The sequence below is a fragment of the Prenolepis imparis genome, unplaced genomic scaffold, assembly GCF_030444845.1.
Source record: "Prenolepis imparis isolate NDT839.2.m4 unplaced genomic scaffold, iyPreImpa1.0 SCAF_1, whole genome shotgun sequence".
Classification (NCBI taxonomy): Eukaryota; Metazoa; Arthropoda; class Insecta; order Hymenoptera; family Formicidae; genus Prenolepis; species Prenolepis imparis.
Window position 1 is genome coordinate 16,484,317 of NW_028141159.1, and position 21,278 is coordinate 16,505,594.

General features: G+C 32.6%; 1 protein-coding gene across 6 annotated transcripts in view; it reads right to left on the minus strand.

Moving 5' to 3' along the window:
• Nucleotides 1-20,486, minus strand: part of Scrib (scribble planar cell polarity protein) — a 33,106-nt gene extending 12,620 nt beyond the window's left edge. For 3 of the 6 annotated variants that reach the window (XM_083032458.1, XM_083032475.1, XM_083032499.1), the window contains exons 1-26: nt 20,004-20,485; nt 19,698-19,815; nt 14,051-14,129; nt 13,765-13,854; nt 13,540-13,660; nt 12,863-13,155; nt 12,608-12,741; nt 12,373-12,484; nt 12,074-12,240; nt 11,511-11,665; nt 11,312-11,422; nt 10,958-11,182; nt 10,423-10,665; nt 10,116-10,200; nt 9,266-9,430; nt 8,793-8,965; nt 8,522-8,659; nt 8,274-8,429; nt 8,104-8,184; nt 7,173-7,997; nt 4,850-4,957; nt 4,498-4,677; nt 3,948-3,977; nt 3,280-3,438; nt 2,801-3,181; nt 2,373-2,528 (exon numbers count right to left, since the gene is read on the minus strand). In XM_083032458.1, the coding sequence (XP_082888584.1) occupies nt 2,373-2,528; nt 2,801-3,181; nt 3,280-3,438; nt 3,948-3,977; nt 4,498-4,677; nt 4,850-4,957; nt 7,173-7,997; nt 8,104-8,184; nt 8,274-8,429; nt 8,522-8,659; nt 8,793-8,965; nt 9,266-9,430; nt 10,116-10,200; nt 10,423-10,665; nt 10,958-11,182; nt 11,312-11,422; nt 11,511-11,665; nt 12,074-12,240; nt 12,373-12,484; nt 12,608-12,741; nt 12,863-13,155; nt 13,540-13,660; nt 13,765-13,854; nt 14,051-14,129; nt 19,698-19,815; nt 20,004-20,165 (4,647 nt within the window). In that variant the 5' untranslated portion in view covers nt 20,166-20,485. Of the gene's footprint in view, nt 1-2,372; nt 2,529-2,800; nt 3,182-3,279; nt 3,439-3,947; nt 3,978-4,497; nt 4,678-4,849; nt 4,958-7,172; nt 7,998-8,103; nt 8,185-8,273; nt 8,430-8,521; nt 8,660-8,792; nt 8,966-9,265; nt 9,431-10,115; nt 10,201-10,422; nt 10,666-10,957; nt 11,183-11,311; nt 11,423-11,510; nt 11,666-12,073; nt 12,241-12,372; nt 12,485-12,607; nt 12,742-12,862; nt 13,156-13,539; nt 13,661-13,764; nt 13,855-14,050; nt 14,130-19,697; nt 19,816-20,003 lie in introns of all 6 variants that reach the window. The other 3 variants (XR_014424808.1, XM_083032489.1, XM_083032468.1) reach the window with 3 other exon arrangements.
• Nucleotides 20,487-21,278: the final 792 nt, after the last annotated feature.

Consider the following 21,278-nt stretch of genomic DNA (forward strand, 5'->3'; position numbering starts at 1 on the left):
CACACAATTCTTAAATAAATCATAACTATTTTCCTTCAATACTCCGTTATATATGATTAAGAGAACGTAAATGTGTATAGAGATATGTAACGCTTAAAATATGTAATTAAATCGTATTTAAATGATCAAAATTCATTTACGATTGTAATAGATTAACGAAAATTTTTAGAAACTTGTACATAAACAGACCCTCATTACGTCAAAAAATCATCAATTCATCGTATATATTATATATCACAAATCGCCTCCTATCTTTATAGTAATCATTCATTCGACAGCTGAAAAGAATCACGCAACAGTTAATTTAAATTAACTGTAGCGATCATATTTTATACGTGTATCGTACATACCAAATTTATATATACGCAAACAAGTCTAAAAATTAATATACAAATCTTACTAAAAGATTCCGTTAAGTATTTATATACAAGAGAAATTCTTTACTACAACTTGCGTTTCTATCTATCACAGAAATATTTTCCCTTGTTATCCGACATTTATATAACCGCGAATGAATTTTAAATATATATATAAAATTATATAATATATATTAATATTATATATATAATATTATGTATATATATATATATAAAATTCATATATGTGTATATAATATATATTATATATATATATCCGTATTGCGTGTATGTATGTATGTGTATATGTGTATGTATAGATGTATAGGTGACAATTTCTAGTCGGGTAAGATATCACAATTATGTGTCATAATTCGAAATTCCTGTCCCGCTATATTTTGTCGAAGCAAAAACTTAATTACAGACTCAACTCAACCGTATCAGCGTATTTCTCGATACTTAATGTCGTTAATGGCAGTATCAGTAACAAATGGAGTAACAAGTGCCGTATAACATTTGGCGGACATATAGAAAAACGCAACGATAAACCATCGTGAATATTATACGCGAGTTACACACAATGCCATTTTTTTGTAGCTAATGAAAACTCTTAGAGAACGTTTTTATGTTATGGCACGCAATCCTGCGGCATCGGAGTCATGGACGCAGACACATTGGGGAAAATGAGTAGAAAGACGAACGACTCACTCCTGTTAGAGGGCAGCCAAAGTAGCACTATCATCTTCCACTGTCTGTAAACATGTGAAATATCTCTCTCTTTTTTGCCGCTCAGGAGAGCATGCTAAAGACACCGAGACAACATTTCATGCGCCATTTAGTGGGTTTCACCTAATGAAGTCATGTAATAAATCGTATACATGATGATGAATAATTCCATGAAAATGCTTAGATTTCTTATTGCGAAAAAAAAAAACGTAAAAAACATAGACAACTCTATTAATGATAAATTTGATTTGAAGGGGGATTAAAGTAGAGATTTTAATAAAACCAGAGTGAAGAAGTTCAATTTCATTGAAAGTTTTTAATTGGAAATATTGAAATATCTATATAGAATGCTACTATTTCAATAGAAGAATTTATATCACTTATTGTGGAGATAACAGTATTTCTTAATAAAAAGAGATAATTTAGACAATTTTTTGAGAAAAAAAAAAAAAAAGTAGTATTTTTATATTTTTTAAAATAATAATTAATATTTATCTATTTTAAATATCACACACATTCACTCTCTCTTTCTCTCTTTCTGGATCTTCACATTTCATGCAGCACGTATAGTTGTATTGTATAGAGTAGTATAGATGTGTGTCTTGTATAACGATTAAAAGTTAGTCGGATTATCTCGTAAAAAAAATTAGTTGACAGTTTTACATATATATATCTCCAATTCAAAACTCTTGAACTGGCAGATAATCATTATAACAGTACAAATTTTCTACACTATTAATTTGTACTCCCCCTTTTTAAGAAGCTTTAAAATTTTAATCTAATGACGAATAAATATGTATTTATATTTTCCTTTGTAGATATTTTAATAGTATTGGATGAAGCAATTTGAAGGCAAAGTACAAAATATATAATATTTTTTCATGCTGCGAAGAAAGCCATGCCAAGCAAATAAAAAGAGGGCAATATCGATAGTAAGAATGCATGGTATTATTAAATTATTAACATGTTATTAAAATCAAAATATGGGGCATGCAACATTTTATGAAATAAATATATTATTACGAATATATTTCTAATTCATATATGCACACAGAATAGAGTATAATGATCCTTTGTCTATTAAATTAAGATATTTTTCCCTCTTCAAATAATAAATCAGTGAAAATGTAAGAGAGTAAATATAATCAGAGGGTTTATTTTTGAAATATTCTACATGTATAAGATGCTACACATGTATTTTCACATTTATGTTAAAATTTGAAAAATATAAGATGTGACGAATAATAAAAAAGAAAAATAAATTATATATTAAAGCATTGTATTACTTACATTATTAGGATTCTGAGGTGCTAATGTGTGTTTACTCATAACAATCGTCGTAGTTTTGAGATCCTTGGTACCTCCGGGTGACTTTGGTGGTACCATGTCGACAGGACTATTCGATTTGCTTACTAGTGATTCTGCCGCTCGTACAACATCTAGTACCTATGTCAAAATCAGAAAATGCAAATTATACAAATTGAATTATATATCCAGAAGATATGGTGCGGAGTAAATGTTTGTAAATTACATAATCTCTCTAGCAAAGTTATAAAAAAGACCAATGGTTTTCTATGCAATAGGTTTTATTATATTTTCAAATTTAAATTATTTAAATGGAAATATTCCGAATTTTTTTTTTAATTCAGAAATTATAAGAACTCTTTATTCAGAAATTCAGAAATTATAAGAAATAATTTAGAAACGTATCGTCTTACCTTTTCGGGTGTAGATTTCTCCCTCTGCTCTACAAGTGCTCGCTCTCGTTCCTCTTGTTCCCAAGCGACGAGTTCAGCCTTCATTTCTTGTTCTTGCCTAAGAATTGCAGCTTCCTCGTCGTCTCGGTCTAAACTGGACACACTTTGCGACAACGATTTAGTACCGTCCGCGGTTGGATCCCTCGATTCGTTAGACACTTTAGCTCCCTTAGATTCTCCATTGTCGGATAATGTTAATATCGGTTCAGCGTCACTTTTGTCGTAACCCTTACACACAACCAATGTGATCGTATTCCCTGAACACCGAAGAATGTTGACAGCCTCTTGATGAGTCGCACCTAATAACGATGTGCCATTGACTTCCAGCAGTCTCATTCCAACCTATCGTAAAACGATACATAAGCTTCAGTATAAATCAAATATTAAAGTTTATTAAAATTAAAAAATAACAATACAGTAAATATACAAACTATACTTGCCTTCAATCGTCCATCTCTTTTGGCTGCACCACCCGAATTAATTTTCGATATAAAAACGCCCTCGTCGCTGTGATCGAGAGGATTACCTTTCTGTCCTCTTCGACCTCCCTTAATGTGCATGCCAAGTTTTTCACCTGCTTCCTTCGTTATCACTAATTCCTAAAACAAATTATATCGATTATATTCATTTTAGAAAAAATGCACAGATTATTATTTGTCTTTATTTCAAATTATTGTATAGAAATATAAACATAAAAGATATTATGTTACAGAATATATAAATTACTTTAATTTTATTTAACTATTAATAATTATTATTTCAGAATATATTATCGATATGATAAATTGTTGAATTATAATCATAATTGAAAAAATTAAATTAAAAAATGAGAGGACTTGAATATTGACATTTGCAAGAACAAATTGATTAAATTTTCGTAGAGTAAAAATCATTTTTATTTTGATTCAGCATTTAAGAGTATGCGCTAAATGTAATTACGTGATGCAAAGCACAAAAAAAAGCACTTGAATATAAAATAATAAATTTTCGTGTAAATAATAGCATAAGCAAAAGCGAGTCATTCATAGTAGTGAAATTTGCAGCCTTTTCGTGATTAAGCGTAAATAAGGGCATAAAGTTATATGGGTCAAACGCATCGAGTACTTACTGTCACAGGGATGTACTCTATTTCGACCAGCTTGTGGGGCAAATTATAAAAAAAAGTTGCATTAGGTGAGGAAATAATTGCATATTCAAGCACCGCGAGTGCCGTTTGCAACTAACAAGCATTCCTTGAAAGTGTTAATAAAACCGAAAGTGAAAAAAAGGTTTTCAAAAAGCTAATTCATTTATCAAATAGAGTGCCTGTGTAGTTCTAATTGTAAGCGTAAAAAGATATATAAGTGTGATTCTTTCCTTAAAAAACAATCTCTTAAAGGTGCATATCTAATTTACAAAATAACTGTGGTTAATGATCTAGAGATTGTAAGAAGTCACACGCATTTCATTTCAATCACGTGTTGCATTCAGTCAATTTGTCAAAAGTGACGTGAAGAACACGCATAATGTAATTTTGTGATATACAATTACGTAAAGTTATATTTGAAATCCGTAGTATTTACTTATACAGCTCTATAAGCATCGCTAATCTAAACAGCTATTTAAAAAAACATCGCATATTATGCCTATGCCCTGCAAAGCACCCGCTGACAATTTACCTGATAACTTTCCGGAAGTGGATCATGTTGGATGGTGAGCACAATCTGGTCTCCCGGTCTTAAAAGTTCCATCACCGCTTCTTGATGCGTGGCCTTCGTTACATCTGTACCATTTACCTTCAATATCCTATCGCCCATTCTTAGTTTACCCGATTTGGCTGCTATGCCACCGGGAACAACCTAATACATTCATATAAATATAGATATATATATTTAAAAATATGTATATTATACATATAAAATTTATACATAAAAAATATATATATAAATATATAGATATAACATGTGTGTATGTGTGTAAAAATAAATTTTAAATATATATTTAAAAAAGACATAAGAGTGAGAAACTTACATGAGATATAAAAATCCCTGGTTCTTTTGCACCAAATGGCGTACAGGAATGATCGGTTCCCCCTATGATACTGAAGCCCAGTGAGCCTTCTTTCACAAGGACAACGTCCTGAACAATGTTATTATTAAATTAGCTATATATTAAAATAGAGAAATTTTAATTTTACAAGAATTAAAATGTCGAATTAAAATAAAAGCTTAGAGTTTAGAACATGAGAGATATAATCCAAGTTATGGATTTTGATATAAATATTTTATGGAAATAAAACTGTAACATAGATGTGCTTTTCTACTTATCCCATTTTATTAAGAGCGATGATATGCGAGGAAAACAAATCTACACTACTTACCTATTTCCATGCCAGAAGATAAACTCTCTGTTTATTATAGTCCATCGTTAGTTACCAAAATTGATTCTAAGGTCACCATTAACATATTTCTTTAATAATTTTACGAAAAATATGTATAAAATTGGATATAAGAGAAATATAATTGAGCAAAATTTCACGTACATGTAAGAAAATTCACATATCCAAATGCACAAAATAATACAATCTACAATAATTTATGCTCTGATACAATAATTTTTCTACAATCATTCTTTTAGATCATTTTTTGCGTGAATGTTTGCTTAATTATATCGCAATTATGTATTTAATTTTATAAAAGAAAAGGCTATATATACATATATATATATGTATATATATATATATATATATATATATATATATATATATATATATATATATATGAATTGGACGAGATTGCAAGACAAGATGATGATGTATAAAAGCAATGAAAATTAGGGCCCATTCTTTTCTTTAAGCTATATTTTGTTACACTTTTTCTGTTCTAGTCAATTAAACTCAAAATGTTAGAAAAAGAAGATTCAAGGAAAGATTCAAAAACATTAAAATATTTTTAAAAATTAATTATGAAATTAATTATCGCTTAAGAATACGTGATCAAACTTCAAGTCATAAGTTAATTACATGTCATATAACTTATATAATTTACAAATATTATATAGACATTCCTCACAAATTCTATCGAAACCGAAGCGAATAATGTAAATATTGCATATTTTAGAATCATAATTATCATCACAGCATGGAAATAAGCTTCATGTTAAAAATTAATATTATTTAACAAATATAAAAAAATGAGTTATTAATGATAATGAATTATTAGATCTGTTCCTGAATGTGTACATATGTGTACATACACACACAAGATGTTTTCTTGTTTCTTCAGAACTATAGATACAAATTTAAAATTATGCGTATAATAAAACTTAGGAAAAAAGTTCCACAAACTTAAAGTAATAATTTTTTTTAGAGATATTCACATTTTTAATTAATATAAGTCGATAATTTTTTAGACAATTATTATATGTATATAGATTATTATCTGATATCTCGAAAATTCAGAATGTCAATAAGCGAGAAATAACCTTGGAATAGATACGCTATAAACAGGTGTTAACTACTCATTTCAATATATGCTTTAACACGATTTCTCGCAGATAAACGTGAAGATTCTGAAAATTTTTAAAACCTTTTGATAACCATTTAAATTACCAATCTCGCGTTATTATTTGCAGGGCCATATAGATATTCGTCATTTATAAATTTAAAAAAGCATTTAATAAACACACATGCGCCATACTATTTTCATTTAACAAGCATGAGAAATGAAATAATAAATGATAAATTCACGCTTCCTTGGAAATATCACTCAATTATTCGAAATAATTATTCATGCTATAAAGTTGTAAACATAAACAAAACTAATCCATAATAATTCGAAAGTTACCTCTAAGTTAACTTCAGAATATTTATTATTTGAATTTTATCCAAATCAGAATCAATCTATGGTATGTACAAAGAGATGTTTTTTATATTGCTCAATGATTCTTTTACATATAAAGAGTGTATGTAAAACATCATTAGCAAAGAAAATAAATCTCTAAAAAACGAACGCGTATCTATATTTATCTTATCTATGTTCATTAAAACTTTTATTTCTTTTCGCAAGTTCTATCCAATTAAAAATCTGTATCTATAGTTCTAAAACTCTGTAATAATTATTTATAATACAACTACGTATATATTGAGAATATTAAAAATAGTATAAAGAATAAAAATAAAAAGTATGCCCAAATTAAAAAATAAAATAAAAAAGCAAAACTGATCAAACGACATGTGTACAAAGTAGCGAGATAAAAAAAAATAATAAGCTTCTACATGAATGTGAGACTACATTTGCAGCTACACTACACGTGCAATCCATTTAATCCCCTGATCTAACTAGCATGCACATACCTCGATAATAAGAGGTTGCATCAATTGGTTGTCAGTCACCCTAGTTACGACGGTCTCGGTGAGTGTACTCTTTGTGATGCTCTCAGTAACTTTACCGAGTGTAGTGGGAGCTGGAGGGAAGCTAACGTCCCCAGGCAATGTATCAGGCTGCTTTATCGTCACTGTCACAATAGGGCCCTGATGGGAGTCTGGTGAAGGCGAGGATGTTGGAGGTCGGAGGAAATGAGCGGGGATCATAGCTTGAAATTCCTCGTTGGTGATTGGCTTCGGTACCTGTATGTCCTCTTGTGCAGTTTCATCCGGTCTAGGCTCTACGTGAGAGGTCGTAGTCGCGGAACCGGTGGTATTATTTATAGGTGTCGTCGTCGTCTGCGAGACGCTATGCCTCGGAGCCGGCTGCGGATATGACGCTTGATTAATCGTCGGGCTGAAAGACGTCGGCGAAATATTTTTTCCCGACTCGTTTACGCCGTTCATCTTAGGCGTTTCATTGACGGCGTCGGATAACGTCGTCGGCAGAGGCGGCGGCGGCGGCGTTTTCGAAGTAGGACTCGGTGACAATGCCTTATCGACATCTATAGAGCGACGATATCCGCCGTATCCTGGTCTATTCGCCATATAACTGTTGGCACTGTACAGACTTGTGTAAGGTTTCGGTGCACCTATAACACGCGGCGATTTTTCCGATGGAGTTACAACAGTGGCGGGATTTGCTTGAGAAAGCGGTATTTCTCGTTCGACCACCAATCGAACAAATCTTTCCAAGCCAGTAAGTAAAGCCACCGCTTGTTCGTGTTTGGCTCCTCTCATGTCTACCCCATTAATCTGTAATTTTTTACGAAAATAATTTAATTTTTAATTGATTTTATTTATAAGTTTTATCATTTAATAATATAAATTTACTAGACTCGAGACTAGGAAACATACTTACAGATATTACTTTGTCCCCGACTAATAATTTGCCATCTTTTTGGGCCACTCCGCCGTCCGTTATTCTCGAGATAAATATTGCCTAGAAGCGATAATGATACAGTAATTAATCTCAACGTTAAAATGATATTAAAAAATAATGAAAAATTATATTATAAAAAAAATACTTACATCACTATTATCTTTAAATGGTGGTGAACCTTCCCCACCGGCAATACTAAATCCAAGCCCATTTTGATCTCGTATTAATGTTGTATGAAAAAGCACGGATACCATAGGTTCACTGCTTCCTTTCAGAGAAGTTATAGGCTCGGGAATCCTTTTCGTCTGTGGTAATATTCAAATTCCAATTTCCATTAATCGTATATTGTCATCGACAAATTATCACTATCATAAATATTTAGACACGAACGTGTTACCTTCGCAGTTTCATGAGTCACGGATGCGTCGCCATTTTCTAAAGTATGAGACAAAGCTGTAGATGAAACGTAAGACGTCGCACTTGGTGCTCTACTTGTGCTTAAACTAGAACACACGGAATCCTTTCTCGTCGGAGCCTAGAGAAGAACAATAGCCAAATTCTATCATCACAAATATTAATTGCGCTTATATTTAAAATAACAATCAAATATCAATGATATAATGATGACATAATGATATTAATAAAATGACAATGTAATTATTTAATACCTGCTCATATGGCAGAATCCTCGTAACTTCCCTTATAGTATTCAATATAAGGACACGTCCACATGCTTTTAATACTTCTACAGCATCGTAATGGTCTACATTCACTACAGATACTCCATTTACAGATATTACTTTATCACCTACTCTCAAACCAGCCAATTCCGCAGGTCCACCTGAAAAGGAGTAGAATTATATATATAAAAAAAACGAATATTCTGCGCCCATAAAACAACTTAACCTCTCATCTCTGATAAGAAATGTTTATACATGTTATACAAACAATCCAACAAAGTTCCTTTATAAAAAGTGAAAAAAAAAACATTAAATATGTATATAATTGCAAATCGAAATATAAATAGACCCAAAAGGCAAAAAAATACACATACAAACAGACACAATAGACAATATGAACTTGTCATCAAACAGACCCCACTACTTTTGCTAAAGTTATTCATTCGTAAATAAATATTTACCTTCAGTAACTTTTGAAATAAAAATGCCTTCGTCGTCGCCTTTGAAAGGTGTCGATCCGATACCACCAGCTATTGACAAACCTAGTCCGCCTGTCGTTCTTTCGATATGAATCTCATATTGCTCTTCTCGTATTTGCAGTGCTGGTTCAATGTCAGACGTTGTATCTAAAATAACAAATTTTTAATTACAATTGATGTGTGTACGTTGTGTCTCAATACAGTTAATAAATATATTTATCTATGTCACAAAATGTCAACATTTACCTCTTTTAATTCTTTTATTTCTAATATAACACTTATATCTTTTAGACATTATATTAAGCAATTTATTTCTACTTAATTTATATAAAAGATATTATTTTGCGTGCATATTCACGCGCAAAAATTTTATCTATAATTGTTCTCTAATATTTCGTAACCACTGAGAGACACATTGATAACTAGATTAGAGATAAGATGGCAGGTAGGTGGAGTACAAGATATATCTTATCATGTCTCCCCTTCTCTTTTACGCGATAAATTCGAATGATTCATGTATAAAACATTTATTAAATTCTCTATTATCACTTTTCAATGAAAATGTTATTAATACATATGATAAACACTTACTCTAAAAGAGATAAATTATTACTATAAGATAATAGCCATAGTATTGATAAAAACTGAATAAATAGATACTTATAAATAAGTTTAACTTCTCTAATAGCCACAAATATAAATAATTGAATATAAAATAATTAAACTTTAATTAAAATTAAATTTTAATTGTATTTTAATTGAAATTTTAATCAAACTTTAATTAAAAGTAAATAATTGTAAATATTTTTCAACTTAATTCCCTTAAATTTACCTTGATTATGCGCGTCAAATATTTCTGTAGACTCTACTTGTGAAGGTAAAGATGCAGGAGGCTCGTCGGCTTTTTTCTGAAGTGCCTATAAATATAAGATGCGTGAAATATAGTTGTTGATTAAGCATATCCGCAAATAAAAAATTAACATTGCATATCTTTTACAAATTAATTGTTAATATTAAGTATTTCTATGTTCGTGTTGCAAATAAATATATTTAAATAAATTATTAATATTACATATTTCAATATTTTCAAAGCAAATCAATATATTTTTTACTCATCAAGAAACACATAAAACATTAACCTGTGCTATAATAGAAGCAACTTTTTCCTTGTCAATTGCAGTATGAATGCGTTTATTTTTTAGATGATGCGGAGTATCTCTACGTTGAAGTTTATTGGGCTTGTTTGAATCATAAATATCTTCATTATTTGCGTCTTCTGCAATACTAAATTCGACATGTCTTTGCACATCTTCGTTTTCAGACTCATCTTCGCACTCCTCTTTTTCTTTTGATTCTGGGATGGAATTTTCAGCTTTTGCATTCTGCAAAAATAAACATTTTAAATTTATTTAATAATAAAAAGTAGAGAAATACTTAAATATATGTATGTGTATATGGTATAAATAAAACAAGAGAATTGATAATTAATACACACACACAAACACATGTGTGTGTATATATATATATATATATATATATATATCATATTATATAAATGTTTATAAAGACACTTTACTTAATCAATAACAGTTTTTATAAAATCGGCACATTGGAAAAGAAAATTGTTCATGTAATCATTATTAAAATAAAAACATTTCTTTGAATTTGACTTACTGAGTTAGTTTCTGGATCATATTGAACGGGAAAATCATCTGTCTCTTTATTAATTTGAACATCTGTGTTATCTGATTCGACGCCAGGTGTTGGTAATTTATGATTACTTTGTACAGTATCACATTCTACGTGCTCTTCTTGCTCAGAAACGCATTGTGGCATATCTACAGTGTTGGCCAGTGTCTCCGATTCGGTTTTATCTAATCCAAATGTTTGAGAAACATCCTAATAAAATTGTAAATCGATTATTTTACAAGATTATTCAAAACAAAGTCCATTAAGAATATTATCAAAGTTAATAAATTAAATCTTTCTTGGTTTATTAGTTTGAAAAAAAAAAGTTATGAGACTTACCTGTTCATCTGTAGATTCAGATCGACTTTCACTTCTTCCTTTGCTGAATAACTTGTGTGCTTTAGCTTTCAACTCTTTTGGATGTGGTGTATTTTGACGTACAAATGGAGTCTATTTGTAGAGATAAAAAAAAAGAAGAGGTGAAACAAAATATTACAAAATAACATATAAAAAGGAAGAAAGAAGTAATAAAATATACCTCTTTATCAGCTTCTGGTGGTTCATCAGTAAATTTCACTGAATGCGTTCTTGAGGCTTCTCTTTCTTGCCAGCCTTCGTCATCGCTGCTTGTCAACTCACGCATCTCACCTGGAACATTTCTCATACCAACCAACATTCCCAGTCTACCTGAATCTAAAAAATGAGATTGTCAGTTATGCATTATAATAAATATATAAAAATCAAAATATTTAAATTATATAATCTCTCATCAATCACCAATAAAATTGCCATCTTTTTCTATTTAATATAAAGACTTTTACTTTTAGCTACATGTATCCGAGAACTACTAATTTACATATTAAACTTTCAAATAAAACTTTGAGCAGACAAAACAAAAAATAAAAAGATATATTATTTACTTTGCATTGTCTTATGCAGATTAGCATATTTTATATTCATGTTCAAATTTTTGATATTTTCTAGCTAAAGTTAATCCATATCATCATGTATGCAACGAAATTTGAAATATGATTAGATAAGATAAAATAATTTTTAAGGAATGTACAAATAAATAATAAGCAAGATAAAGTAATTACTAACCATCAGGATGGAATTCCAATTGTGGTAAAAGAAAACACGTTAATACTTCTTGTCCCGTTTCCTCGTCAACATCGGTCTGGAACGTTAACATTGGTTGCGCCTGATTTTCACTTAACCATACCGCTTTCAGATTCAGATTGATCAAGGAGTATGGTAAATAATGTAATCTGTGTAACAAAAATATGTGTATAATTACTAATTTAATTTTCACAATGTATCAAAATCTCTTTTTATGTCATTGTTTTTTTTACATTTAGTAATTATAATAATGCTGATAAGAAATTGCATAAGCTGTATACCTGTTGCCAGATACATCTAGAACATGAAGAGCACTGCACTGTCCCACTTCAGCAGGAAGATATTGTAATTTATTGTCTCTTAAAGACAATACACCCAACTTTTTCAAATTTCCTAGAAAATAGAAAGAAGGATGTTGTTTTAATTATCTGGTATCACTTTGATACAAATTAAAATTTGCTTTGATATCTTTAATATTGCACAATAAAAAAAGTCTTTTATATTCTATTATCTTACCAATTTCTATCGGCAGAAATTGCAGGCTATTTCTGTCAACATTCAAATTATTTAAATTGTAAAGTTTGCCTATCGATATCGGTAATTCTAAGAGAAAATTCTCTGTAAGAATTAGTTCCTGCAAATTCTCACACCTGAAACATGAATAAAATAAAGTGTATGTGAACTTTTTATATTTAATAAATAAAATTAATCCTTTATTTTTTATTTCTAACAAATTGATGCAATAGAGATTTAGATTTTTCGCGCACTTACCTTCCTATACTTGAATTTAGTGTAGAGAGTCTATTTTGATCTACTTTGAGGATTGTTAATTTCTTCAGTTCGCCAAGTCCATCGGGTAATTTCTCGATAACATTCTGCGATAAATGCAAGTCTGTTAATGATTCGAGACCGCCGATTTCGTTAGGAAGATCCTCCAAACGATTTTCCGAAACGTCTAAACACGATAGTGTTTTCAGTTCGCCTATTTCAGGCGGCAAGTGTTGCAGTTGATTATGATCGAGCCACAATTCTTGTAGCGCTGGTAATTTTCCTATATGCGCAGGCTAGAAAAAAAAACGTACAATAAAAATGGCTCGTTCCTATAATAAGTTGAGAATTATATCTGAAGCTGAGAGAGTTCAATTGATCGATATAAAAATATAAGATCGCCAAAAGGACAATAAATATAGATAGCATGCAAAAACTTATAAAGCTTTAAGTTTATAGATGTTAAAGTAAAACTTATAATCTCGCGGATAAAGATTTTATCCGCAGGACTAACTTTATTGGAAGAATCATTATATTTTTATTACAAAGACGATAAAAATAAAAGGGCTGTCTAAAAAAAAGATAATAATACCAGATTCTTTGCGTAAAAATTTGCTTGTTTTTTGTTTTCGTCTTCGTTTGCGTTACTGACGATTTCGCGATAAGATTGTCAAACTCACCAATTGTTCGATCTCATTATCACCGAGATCCAGTCGTTCGAGTCTGAAGAGCTGTGAGAGCGATTCGGGCAAGGATTTGAGCAAATTCTCCCTTAATTCCAGCGACTGCAAAGCCTCCAAACTGCAAGAGAAATATATACTTTCAATAATTTACGAAATAAATGGATAAAGATATTTAACAATATCTGAATATTAGTAGCTTTTTGAGGTCTATTGCGATATTACCTTCCAAAATCAGGTGGCAAGTTTGTAAGGGACATATCATTAAGTCCAAGTACGGTTAAATTCCTCAGCTGTACAAATCCCGCTGGAAGCCTGAAAAATGTAACGATAGATGAGAATCTATATTGCTTAGAATCATTCTTCGATCGATGAGAATATTTAATATCGAATTGTTAAGAAAAAAAAAAAAAAAAAAAAGAAAGAGAACGCCAAATATTTCCTATAAATACTGTATGCGCATTATTTGAATGTTAAACGCGCAGAAGGAAGATAAGAATAATTGACTAACCTTGGAATAGGATTACTGCTGAAGTCCGCCACCTGTAGCGCCTGTAAATTCTTGATGTTCTCAGGAATGTCCGGTATATCTGTAAGACACAAGGTAAACGTTATCCGATAATCATCAATTATAACTTAAACTCTTTTCCGAGACCGCTCGAGTGAAATCGTTTTAAATATATCGCAATATGCAATCATGTATATCATACATATTAATTGATCGTCATTAAGAGAACGAGGTCTGAAATTACATTTAAGTCGCAAATACGTGGATGAAAAATAAAGAGCAGTATATAGCTTGGGGATATTTTTGAAAAGATATAACTAACTCGGCGATGACATGTGCTCTTTTTTTTCCGATATCTCTGTGATATTTAATATGTCGCTGGGGAAAAAAATTGTGAAGGCTACTCCACGTGTCTCGCTTCACGGACATCCCGAGTAAAACGGGAGTCAGACGCATCGCGACACCGACGAGAGGAAATTATAACAAAGCGTGATTCCGCCAGGAAAAAAATTCGCTTCTCTCACTCGTTGACTTTTTTCGTCACGCAAACGCACATTAATGACTGCAACGGAATGACGTTTCGGTAAGAACGTTGGACGTCACGAATCATCGTGTCATCATAGAATTAGGCTCTGTATATGTGTAGTTGGTGAAAAGGTAATGATTCTATACATGAAAAAAATTAGTAAAAAATGTAGAATACAATTTTAATATAAGATTTTATTTTCGAGAAAATTAGTGTTGAAAATTCAAACATTGATACATTAAACTTTGTTTGATAACACAACAAGCTTAAATGACCTTTAACAATCTCGTGTTACACATCGGATTTATCTCGATAGTATTTATTAAGATATGTATAAAAAGATATATTTTCTCTATTGAAAAAGCAAAGTTTATCTGGCTATTTTATACACAATTTCTTCTGGTGACTTAAGTTATTGTAAAATGTTTCATTAAATGAAATATGTTGTGCTTTTGCATTGTCGAGATATATTCAAAGACATACAACACAAATTCATTAAAAATTATTAAATCCTGAAGCGTATATAAACATGTAATTAATTTTTCAAATTTTAAAATCTATTTTCTTGAACTTTGTAGAAAGAAAAAAAAATTTCTTTCACATTTTCATCTTTCTCTTATTTTTCGCGTAGAATTATTACCTTCCCAGTTGTACCATCAATTAGGCGCAGAATAGAAAAAATATTAGGCATAAATATTAAATATTAGGAATAAGAATTATTTTAAAATAATAAAATCGAAAAAAGTCTGATGTAAAAATACAAATTCGAGTATAAAGGACTAGTAAGGACTAATAAACTACGAGTCCTTTATACCCGAATTTCTATTTTTATATTACAGTTTTTCCGATTTTATTATTTTAAAATAATTCTTATTCCTAATATTTAATATTTGTTCCTAATATTTTCTCTATTGTGCGCAGGGCCTTACGAGACCTTGTATATACATTTATATGCATGTCCTTATAATATTATCATAGTTTTAATCGAGAATAACTTGAAGCGGAAACAAATTATCGTTAAGTGCAATCACGTTTGCTAAATTGAGCACGATTAAAGTGCTTTTAATTTAATGAAAATTGGTAAGAATATAAACGCGCCCTTTGATATTTTTATTAGCAAGGACAGATGCAACATCGAAAATGAAAGAATCGCCAAATGCGGCAAAGCTTTGCAGGCGGGTGAATTTACGCTAAAAGAGACAGAAGGGGTCGATTCTATGGATGTGGACGAAAATGAATCTACGGTCGGATGGAGATGCGCGACGATCCAGACAGCCTCTCTCTCTCTTTACATACATACATACATACATACATACATACATATATACATATTACGTTCTTTTTTTCACATGCAAGCACACACCGTCAATTTTCAGATGCCGCGCACGGCATCGCGGTTAGTCGACGGCCCCTTTTGATGCAACCGCAATAAACATTATAAATAGCACGAAACGTTCCACCCTCGGCCTTTGTAATTTACCTCGGAGGAGGTGACGGGAGATCGTTACTCTATTGCGTGTTTGCACGAGCCGAGAGAATGGACATAAAAACACGACGGAGGAGCGAGTCCGCGCGATTCTGATTAAAGCTGCATTTAAACGCGAGTCCCATTTAATCCGCAGTCCTAGGCCCGATAGCGATCAATTTCCGGGGTCGGTCGTATTAAAAAAAAAAAAAAAAAAAAAAGATACGAATAAATCTCTGCGTTTCAAATCCGCAAAGTCTCTCTTCTCAAAAACGAGAATGAGGAACAATTACAATTCGATCGGATGTAAAAAAAATAAATAAATATATAATTCGCGAACAGGGGTAGTGAAAACTTGTATAGCAAGAGCACGTGTAAAGGAAGAAAAGAAGTCGAGCTACAAGGCAGTCTCGCTATCTCAATCAAGCAGCCTTCCTCTGATCTGTGTGAGAAAACCTGTTGCGGTTGCGCAATCTATTCATCTTTTACGCATTCAAGCGACGAAGAGTTTCTGTTCGCGTGTACGTACATATGTACAACTATGCACGCGCGCTCATTTTTTTTTGTTTTTCAGCGCGAGCAATCTCTCGCCGATGAGTCAGTGTCGAGCGAATGTGGCGAGGATAATATATTGTTGTAAACGGAAACAAATACGTAACACATATTTCAATGTGCATAATAGATTGTAAATACTTTGCCGATAGCAGAGGAGCAGCAGCTCCTTTCTCTGACGTGATCGCGGCATCGCGGGCCCATTATAAAGGGAAACAATGCGTTACGAGCAATGCTGTAGTATGTGATAATTGCACGTATATAACGGTATAATTTTCATTAAAAACGAGCGATAACATTATTGTAAAAAAAAAATATCTCCACGATACAGATATCGCTCTCGTAAATACATTTGTATACACATTTGGAGATGTAACGTTCTTTCATATACTTGAGAATATATTCCAAGATAGCTTTTTTTTCCCACGTTTATCTCGCTTGAAAAGTTTACAGTTCAATTCGGATTTTAAGATCTTAAGGGGATGCTGACCCTTATCGACAGAGCAATATTTTTCTGCACCGTTTTCTTTTTATTGGTTGAATAGAATAATAAATGTTTTTCCACGATTAAAGTACATATAGAAACAAAGTCGGAACCTTTCAAATTTATGTAAAAAACAAAAAAAAGTTGTTTAACTAAAAATATTTTTTTTGTTTTATGTACTTTAATCGTGGAAAAATATTTATTATTCTATTCAACCAATAAAGAGAAAAGGGTGCAAAAAATATCGTTCTGTCGGTAAGACAGGACAAGGTCAGCATCCCCTTAAGATCGAGGCGTTAAAATTGCGCAAACTACTCTCTCACGATATCGCAAACGAAAGCTATCAGAGAATCGACGTACCTCTATTTCTTGTGCGATTGAATGATGTATTTATTATCATAGCTGACACGCGACATTTCGCTGCTTAATTAGTTGATTCGTTACGAATCCGTATTTTGCGCATTTATCGTTTGTTAAATCGGCTTACATGGAGAATTCCTTCCTCGTTTGATACTGTTTTTATCATACATTATATATCGCATTTTAGTTTTTTTAAATATCTCGTTCTATATTATATATATGTGTGGGGTGTGTGTAATTTCCTAAACCTGTTCTATTTTTTAAAAATATTATTTTTACTATGTGTTGTAATTTTCATTATGTCGGTTTGTGAATAAATTTATATTTCGGATCTCACTTTTAGTTTGCTTTTTAAAAAGGACTATATTTACATTGCGAACAAAAAGCTTGAAACAATATTATTAAAACTGCGGTATAATTTAATGGAGTAAATATAGGTCTCTATGAGTATGTAATTTTTTTACTTTTAACATTTTTTTAATTGCGGGTTAAAAACCTAAAAATACAATCGTACATTAGTTTTAGTTTGTCTTTCTCCTCTCGTTCACTTCATCCTTCGATAAAAATGAAAATACCGATATTTGGAGTAACGTCAGACGTATTTTGAGTAATATAAGGACACGCAACATTGATTGCATAATCGACCGTACTTCTGTCAATAAAGTGTGTTGTGTTTTCTCGGTCAACCAATCATCGACAGACCTAATCTAATATGAAAATCTTTCTTTAGAATCCGTCGAGTTCACCTGTATATTCCCTATATAAAAACTACATGAATATACTTTTAATCCTGCAGCATATCTCACAGCCAGTCATTGTGTATAATACGAAATAGAGAGACACGTTTCCTACTTGTAATTAATTGAAATAAATTTATAATAAATGTGTGTCCCAAAAAATGGAGAATACAAAAAAATTCACAGTATAATAACTAGTATAATAACTACATTTAACTTCCTGATATTATGAATCTTTCAATTTCCTTTTCCTTTCATTTTCCTCTAACATATCCATACATATAAACATTTTTACCTAACTCAAAAATTTTAAACATATTTGTAAAAATCTCTGTGATTCCTCCATCTCTATTTCGAGCTATTTTTTCATTAATTTTTTTATTCAATATTTGAAAAAAAATTCCCTGACAATTTTCCGATACTCCAAATATTAAATTTGAAAATGTACAAAAAAAAAAAACTGAATGTCTTTCGTAAAATAAGCATTTTTTACTTGCATGACATTTTCATTTTTACCACTAAAAAATTATAATAAAGCAAGTGTTATTGCACATTCAGTATTTTGCTAAGACATTGAATTTACATATATTTATTTATAATATATTTTAAACACAAACACAATTTACAAGTTGGTCAAAATAAAAAAATTTGACAATCAGCTGATTGCAAAATAAGAGCAAACCGGAGCAAACTTATCGGAGAATTTTTAAAACAAGTTTCTCGAAATTTTCCCAATAAAATTCCTCGACTTTTCCGGGCAATTAAGAAATGTTTCAAAATCCCAAATCTCTCCCCAGATAGTGGACATACCGTTTTTTGACAATTAAGAGACACGTTGCAACAGGTAGGACGCGAGAAAAATAAAAAACGATACGTTCCCAGGCAGAAAAATATTTATGATAGGCGCGAGTGACAGGCGGGGCGGCATAACTCGGCTCGATTCGGCGTCACTCGGCTAAACTCGGCGCAGCGCGATGCGGTGTACGCGGTGACGCGCTGCGACCAGAGAAGAGAGAAGAGAGAAGAGAGGCACAAGCAAAAGAAAATACACCGTTATGCATGTTTCGTTAGAGAGAGCTAATGGTCGCCCTTGTATCGAGCTTGGTCGAGGGCCGCGTTGCGAGATACATTTTCCTCCAACGGAGCTCGCTTCCCGTCCCTCCCTTCACCGGAAAAACCATACAATTAAAGGCGTTTCGGCTTCGCCTGGCTTCCGCCGTCGCCCTTTTGTTATTGCACGACGCCTTTCTCTCGGCCAGACCTGTCGCATCGCGTACAAATCGAGCGGAATCCTTGGGAGTCAATAATAATGAAGGAAAAAACACGATATCAGGGAGAAGGGGGGGATAATGCCGGGTGTGAGAAATCAACAAGCTTCTATCCTAATGAGATTAATTACGATTAATTGCTTCAATTCCTAGATACGGCGTCCACGCACCAATATAGTTATCTCGCGTGTGGACGAAATCGTATCTCTTTTAATGTCTTCGCACTAGTATATTAGAAAATATGCTCTTCCTCCTCACCATTTCTCGACACATCCAGCTCCACGAGATTCTCGAAATTTTGGATGTCTGGCGGCAAACGATGAATCTCATTGTCGCTCAGGCCGAGCTTCCGTAGCCTCTGGAGTCGAAAGAAATTCTGAAACGAACGCAATCACCATATTAATTCGCGATACAACAAGCTCTTGCAAGAGAGATGTATTTGAAAAAAATAATAAATTTCTTCCGACCATTAGATCGTATCATTGTATATTATCCTCCGTATTACATACATTAGGACAAAAGACACGAGGATTAATGGGATAAAAGGGAGATTTCGGTGCATACCTTGGGCAGATCGCGGATATGATTCGCGTCCAGCAGAAGTTCCTCCAAACTCCTCGAGTAACGCAGGATATCGTCCGGGACGCAAGGCAGAGAGCAGTGACGTTTGTCAACGTATTCCACCTGCCTGTTACACCCTTTAAAAATAGGAATGCAGCGGAACATGGTAACACTTGTATTTTACACCGTCGTCACGTATCACGTTAAAACAGCACCGTACATAATTGAGTCCCGCGGATAAAAAAACGGAGCACACACGCGCGCGCGCGCGCCGTTATTTGCACATACTTTCCATCCGATGACGAAGGTAGACGCACGATTTCACGCCCTACTCGGCTTTAAACTCGCGTTCTCGGGCCTCTATGCTACGAGAACTGACGTCATCACGTCAACGATCACGTTGCTCGCGTTGCTCTAAAACCACGCGAACGAACCACGAACGAGTGCGACACGTACGGGACGACTGCGTCGCATCGTTTCCGCTCTGCTCCGATCGTGTCGCCAGTTGCCGAACGTCAGTCCGCCATAGACGTGTAGAGTACATAGATGGGAAACATCGGATGCTTATGAGCCAAGTCCGCCTCGGATCGAAGCTTCAAGTTGGACCAATCAGAAGGGAGAAATTTTACTTCCTTTCGTTCTATTGGTCGAATTTTAATCTTCGATACACAGAACGCTCGACTGTGATTGGTTGATTTGTTTTTGGTCCGCGTATCAGCTCGCAGCTTGTCCACGAGAGCGAAAGATTGATTGGCTGACGCGTTCGCTTCTTGTCACGGATGTACAAGAACCTTTGTCATCGGAATATACGTGTTTTGGGGAATACCCGTTGTACACTCACTTAAGGGTCGGCAGGAGACATGGTGGAGACCTCCAGCGGCCGGCCGAGAACTACGGATTCGTATATTCCATATTTTAGCCAAAATACTGAATGAATCTCATTAAATAAATGATATTTATAATCAGTAAGATTGTCCGCAAGGAGCTAAAGAGCTATTTTTTGGAAAAAAGATAAAAATAAAATTTTTATAAAACTTGGGGAAATGCGCAACTAGCAACGGGTAAGGTTGGGTTGGCCATGAGTCCGTATTTAATTTATTATAAATTTTTAAGAGCGAAAATGCAAAATCCGACTCTTTAGCGCTTTGCTTCATTATATAAAGAATATATTAAAAAAAATTTCACGAAGCTATGTAACTTCTTCGATGTAAAATTTGGGATGAACGATTCTCACTAGATCATCTATAAGGAGCAAGTCATGGGGAAATTTCTGTGGTA